General features: G+C 29.9%; 1 protein-coding gene across 1 annotated transcript; it reads right to left on the reverse strand.

Annotated features, from left to right (window-relative positions):
- Positions 1 to 1143: 1143 nt before the first annotated feature.
- Positions 1144 to 6735, reverse strand: LOC135961469 (putative inorganic phosphate cotransporter). Its single transcript, XM_065512970.1, has 4 exons — positions 6648 to 6735; positions 2581 to 2632; positions 1358 to 2465; positions 1144 to 1284 (listed from the first exon to the last, which is right to left on the reverse strand). The coding sequence occupies exons 1-4, from the start codon at positions 6733 to 6735 to the stop codon at positions 1144 to 1146; spliced, it is 1389 nt and encodes a 462-aa protein (XP_065369042.1).
- Between the last annotated feature and the right edge of the window lie 493 nt (positions 6736 to 7228).

Here is a 7228-nt window from a genome sequence, read left to right on the forward strand (position 1 = left end):
ATATAAGATTTGTCACAGCCAAATATAGCTCTCTTACTTGTTAACTGATATTATTGATATGTAACATCAATTAAAGGTAGGTTTGATTAATGTTTTTATGGATAATACACAGCAAACTGGAGTTTATATGCATATAAAGTTACAAATAATGACGGCTCTTCATATAAAAAAGACTTAGTTCAAATCTGATTACGCTAATTAGTCAAAATGCGTTCTTGGCCTCAGAAGATGAGCAGTTCTTTTGGCTCGGAAGCTATACGTTGCCAGAAAGAAGGAAAAAAAATCATAACTAACAAAAGCCAATACTTTGAATAAATTTATATTGTGCAAAGTTTCATAAAAAAGCTAAAAATTTGAACAAATTTTCATGAATTTTTAAGTATTTTCAGAATATAGACTTTATAAAATATGTTTCAAAATTCTAATTTAAAGTTTCATTTTATAAAACGAAACGTTTGGAAGCAATTTGTATGAAGATTACTGGGGAAAGGGTTGAATATTTTTCATAGAATTTTATTTTAACGTTTGTCGTTTAGTTTTATAAAATCAGACCCTTTAATTCGAAATATTCAAGGAACTTTAAAAATAAGAAATTCTATAATGTAATAAATGGTATGATTTAATTTAAAGTATTGTATAATTTCTTATTTTTAGAGCATTTCATAAGAACGTTTTTTAAAAATGTAATATTATTAATTTATTTTCAGTTGCAGTTGTATCACAAGAACCACGGCAGCGTATGAGTAATATTTATCAATCATAACAAATATACTCAAAAAACTAGTGGATGGTATGAAATGTTAATAATCGATTTTCGATTATTCGATCAACCATTTTCAACTCGATTATTTAATCGATTAATCGCAGAGAAAAGTCTATTTTTTTGATCGATGATTTGATCATGTTTTTTCCCCTATCTTTAACAAAACATTTTTACAACTTGTTTTTGTTGAAAGAATAAAACATATATTTTATTCAATTTTGAAAATATACAATTTAGAAAACACATTTTACACTTTAATTTTTGCAAAATTTATTTATTTTATTTACAAAAACAATATTTTTGAGTAGATGTTTTATATTGCAAAATATTGTTAGAGATAAATAAAAATAAATTATTCGGACTTTAATAAGGCTGAGAATCTACAAACGTAGAGTTATGCTTTTTTCAGGATCATTCCAAGACTGTACTTCCGTTTTGCCAAACAAGATAAAACATAAATTGCCAATGAAATATAAACCGGCAGCAATGAAGAAAATAATACGCCACTGATCGGGGTCTTTCTGCAAGGGGGAAAATAAAAATAAAGAAAATTATAATGGATTTGAGATTAAAGGGAGTTCTCCCACAACTTACCTCATTGGTTACTATGAAGCCCACAATCAGGGGAGCAATTATGCTCATGATATTAGCAGCACAATTCGTTATACCCATAAGTATACCAGCGAAGTTGGGTGATAAATCAATGTGATTAACCTGGAAACCCAAATAGGTGGCACCATTTATTCCCACCGTTATGGTGAGTAAAACAATCGCTAAAGTCGTTTGATCGGCACTCACATAACCCAGGCCGATTAATGAGATCATGGGAATCCAATGGCCTATGGTATTGAATAGCTTACGACTAACTGACAATGGTATGCATTTACGTTTGCTGAGCAGTGATTGTATGGCTGAGAACACAAAACTCAATAAAAACATGGCGGCATAGGGTAAAGCTGAAAGCAGGGCATTACTCTTGATGTCCATATTTAGAATATTTTTCATATATGAAGGAATTTCCGTTAACAAAGTCCAAAAGCCCCAATTGTGAGTACAATTTGTGAGTATGAGAACCAGGAAAGGCACTGAGGTAAAGAATTTGGTCCAGGGTGTTTTGGGCATAGGTTTATTTTCATCCTCTTCATCTTTAGAACCCAACGAAGTTTCAATAAGTTTCTTTTCTTCAGCGGAAATTTTTTTGTATTCACCAGGCGAACTGGCAGCCCAGAAAAACCAAGCAGCAGACCATACCAAACCCACACCACCCGATATGTAGAATATGCTAGGCCAGCCCATGGAAGATGAAGCCATGACACCACTAGCAGCCAACATCACGACTGTGCCAAATTGTGTACCCGAATAGCAGTAGGTGGTCAGAGAGCCTCTCTCCTCTACGGGAGACCATTTCGAGAGAATTGTATGGACGGAGGGGAAAAGAAATCCTTGACTTAAGCCTTGTAGAACTCTCAGAGCGCACACTAATTGCCAGTCTCCAAGTCTAGCGCAAATGGGTGTGAGGACAGTTAATAGCGAACACACAAATACACCTACAAGTAACATAACTTTGCCGCCAAATTTGCGAGCCAATTGTCCAGCTGGCACTTGAGTGATTACATAGCCCCAGAAGAAGCTGCTCAAGAGTAAAGATTTATTTTTCTCACTCCAGTTAAATGACTGTAAAGGAAAAACATTGATTAATAAACTTTATTAGAGCACAAACTACAAGTTAGCTTACATCAAAATCTGGATTTGTGTCCAGATCCGTCATGGCCACTATAGCCACTGATAGATTTACTCTCATTGCATAAGCCACCGACAAGCCACAGAACAGTAAAAAACATTGCAAATGTCGTATGCCAAATATTGATGCTGTAAAAAAGAAGAAAAAATTTGTAACATGAGTTAATTAAACTGCAACAATATAATTTTATCTGCATTAGACTAATTTAAATAAAATTTTACTTAATTGTAATCTATAACTACAAGTACTTGTATGAATTGCACAACGTAATATGGTCAGTCAAGCCCGACCATTTAATACCCTACACTGAGTAAATGAGCAAATACATTTTTCTTTTAAAATTTCAATAATTTATATTCGTTAGTGATTTTCGGAAGTGGGCCTTATATGGGAGCTATGGGCAATTATTAACCGATCGCCAATAAATTAAGCAGCGTGACTGTTTCTATATGAAACTTCTTTTTGTTAAATTGTATTTATATTCCAAAATTTTTATGAGATTTATGCTCTTTAGCATAGCTCTCATATAAGGCCAATTAAAGACCGATTTCCATGAACGTAGGTCGTGTGATTTATGTATATATGAAACTTATTTCTGTTGAATTATATGTGGATACCAACTTTTTTTAAGAGTTTTATGAACGTTAAAGTAATTTTGGGCAGTGGAAATTATATTGGTGCTATGACTAATAATGGATCGATCATAACAGAATTACTTGACATGACTAAAAGATACCTAAATAAATTAAACAGACAAAGAGAGACAATAAAAGCTTAATTTCACATTTTATATTCCAAACTACAACTCACTCAAAAATTTATATTTTTCTTGGAAAGCTAATAAAAACAAGTAACAGGTCTATATTCGGCTGGGAAGAAACTTATATACTAGGGTATTCATTCGACTAATGATCGTTCGATTAATCGAATAATTTCTTACGAATAATTATTCGAACAATTTAAAAATGACCATTTTCGAATAACGAATAATTCGAACAAACTAACGTTTTGTTGCAAGAAAAGCATGGAGTTCAACTTATACATGATTTTGAACATCGTTGAACATCTTTGTCTAACATGGTAATAAACTTTTTGCGTATTTGCCTGACTTCAAATTAGCCAAATTCACTGACAATGATATCAAACTTTGGACAGATTCCCTTTATTGTGTAATTCCCCAAGACCACTTTATTAAGCAAAGATTCGACAACGTTGATAGAGCTTGATGTATAATACAGCTTGTTATAAATAATTTAAAAATAGTGAATAATTAATTTACTAAAGAATTAGTTACTCAATTTAAAACCCGAATTAATGAAAATGACATAAAAAAAGTTGTTAATACGTTAAAATTGTATTTGAATTCAGTATCATGTCAAACTAGCTCAAATTGTTTAAAGCATAGCTCCAAAAATTAATCTAAAGGGTTTGCTAGTTAATTGTTTTGTAGATTGTTGGGTAGTTAATCTGATCAGAATATTTCTGCTGAAAATTAAATGATGGATTTTGTTTTCGAATGTTTTTAAACATTATAAATACTTGAATTGTTAACTTTAACGTTATATTTTGTTTGTTCTTTAACAATAAAATATTAAAAAACCGACATCGAAACTTCATTCTTTACTTTTTTAACAAAATTTAAGTTATTCGAATAATTCGATTAATTTTAAACGTGTGATCGAATTATTCGAACAAGTTAAAATCTCTTATTTGAATTATTCGTTTTATTCGAACAAGATAAAAATCAAATAATTCGAATACCCTATTATATACCCTTCACCTAATTATACTTTAGAATACAAAATTTAAAAAAAAAAAATTCGGAATTGTTTTTGAAAATAAAAAAAAAATTTTAATTTTTTTAAAATTCCGAAATTTTTTTTGAAAATAAAAAAAAATTTTAAATTTTTTTTTCGAAATTGTTTTGTTTTAAATTTTTCCCAATTTTTTTTTTAATTTTTTAAACATTTTTTTTTTTGAATTTTTTTTTTTAAAAATCGGTTAAAAAATATTTTTCCAGATTTTGACCCATAGTAGGTCCAAATTACTATAACCTTATTTACATCGTTGCAATGGACTTTGAAATATCTAGCATTAGATATCCATCCATATTGGCTTAGTAATACAGGTATAAATCAAAAATAGGCCAAAAATCGAGGTTGTCCCGGTTTTTGCCTTATATCTCAGCCATTTGTGGGCCGATTTTCTCGATTTTAAATAGCAACCGAGCCGGAAGAATTCCCGATATATTGATGTATCAATCATGTTTGTAAGTAATTTGGGGTATGTTGATTTCAACATACAGGCGGACAGAAGAACTGACGGACATGGCTATATCAACTTCGCTATCTATAACGATCCAGAATATATATAGCTTTGTGGGGTCGCAAATGAAAAATGTAGAAATTACAAACGGAATGTCAAACTTATTATACCCTTGCCACTTATACTGTGAAGGGTATACAAAATTTGCTGGTTAAAAAAACATTCTTCCAGATTTTGAGCCATTGCAATGGCTCAACGACGCGTCGTTGAAGAGGTCTTAGAAATGTCTATCATTTGATATCCATATTGTACAACTACAAATATGACAAAAAAAACCAACAAGCAATGTTGTTTTTTCCATTCCGTTTGTAATTTCCACAATATAATTTTCGAACCCTATAAAGTATATATATTCTGGATCCTTATAGATAGCGGAGTCGATTAAGCCATGTCCATCTAACTGTCTGTTAAAATTAATTTTCTGAAGACCCCAGATATCTTCGGGATCCAAATCTTCAATAATTCTGTCGTACATGCTTTCGAGAAATTTCCTACTTAAAATCAGCAAAATCGGTCCACAAATGGCTGAGATATGAGGATAAAACCAGGATAACCTCGATTTTTGACCTACATACAGTGGTGGCCACCAATTTAAGACAAATACTTGAATATTTTTCATCAACTGAACTTTAAGTGCGATAGAGCCAAAATAAAAGGACCTCTAAGGGTATGAAATTTATTAATTATGTTTCTAGTTTCTGAAAAATGTTTGGAAAAATCGGTAAAACATATATGGACAAAGATATGTGGAAATACGTTGACCCACCTCAGCGAACATCCGCTGTTAATAACATGATATGACCGAAACTAATGGAACTAAAAATACGAAATTTGGTCCGAATATTTTATAATAATAAAATTATAATGATATAAAGGTGAGAAAATATGTTTATTTGAAAAAAAATTTTTTTGGTCAAGTTGTAGAAAAATTTTATGTGTTCGTGGTGAATATGTATGAATTGACACAGTCGAATAAAATACACTTGTGTGTTAAAACAGTCCTCATGCATACATATTTGTGGAAATATTTGAAAAAATAATTGACAATCACGTGGAATTAAGCAAACAATTTTTGTCTTAAATTCCTGGCCACCACTGTATATCTGGATTACTAAGTCATTAATATAGACAATATGGATATCTAATGATAGATATTTGAAAGACCTTTGCAACTACGAATATATGACCATAGTAAGTTGAACCTACAATGGATGAAAATCGGAAAAATATTTTTTAACCCGAATTTTTTTTTTCACAAAAAAAAATTTAAAAACAAAAAAAATTTAAAATTTAAAAAATTCAAAAAAAAAATAAAGTAATAATTCGAAAAAAAAATTAAAAAAACAACTTTGGAAAAAAAAATTTTTTTACTTAAAAATATTTAAAATTTGTATTTTGAAGTATAATTTGGTGAAGGGTATACAAGATTCGGCACAGCCGAATATAGCTCTCTTACTTTTTTAAATTATTTTGTAGTTACAATAAAACCTTTTAACTGAATCACTAAAAATCAGTGTTTTAGTTCAGAGCTGCACAACTCTAATGATGTGGACTTTACTTAAATTTTTTTTTAAATAAAATACAATTTTTTTTAAACTATAAGGGCACATTTCATCTTTAAACATTTCTCTACAAAACTGCATCATTTGATTTTTGAAATTGAGTGGTTGGAAGTAGGGGTTTTGACACCAAAATCCCTCTGTACACCTTACCGCTACTTACGAATTCAATACTAGTTTTCATATACTGGTGTTAACATATTTGTATTGTTTATTAGAAGTTCTCTAAATCCTATTCACTCTTAGCTAAGACACCAACCTTTTTTACTGGACTCTTCACTTGTTACAGCCACATCATTGGTGGTGGCCATTGAACCATTTTTGTTGAAAACATTTGGCAGTCTCATTTTATTTTCGTTTTTTTTTATTTATAAAGTTATATTTTTATGGAAACTTTAACTATTAAAACTACTCGTATTTTATGGTATTTCTTTAGTTATAACCTCCTGTCTATACCTTATAAATTTGTATCATGATAAACGTCAAAATGGTTGTCAAGATAAAATATTATCTCGTATAGTCTCCATTTATTAGTATTATTGCTTCGTTATGACAAAATTGTTAGTGCTTTTGCTTAGACTACTTTGTCTTGACAACAAACATCATTAATTGTTATAATAAATATTTGTCAAGTATAGACAGGGGGTAAAATATGTAATAAAATATATTTTTTTATTATTATTATTTTATTGTTTAAAATCAAATTAACTGGATTTATAATTTTTCCATAACTAAAAAAGTCACACAAAAAATAATTTTAATTGTCATTAAAGATAAATAAGCCATACATATTTGACATAAATGCATATTATTGTTATTGCAACTATTTATTTTATTTAC

This window comes from Calliphora vicina, chromosome 5, assembly GCF_958450345.1.
Source record: "Calliphora vicina chromosome 5, idCalVici1.1, whole genome shotgun sequence".
In the NCBI taxonomy this organism is placed as follows: domain Eukaryota; kingdom Metazoa; phylum Arthropoda; class Insecta; order Diptera; family Calliphoridae; genus Calliphora; species Calliphora vicina.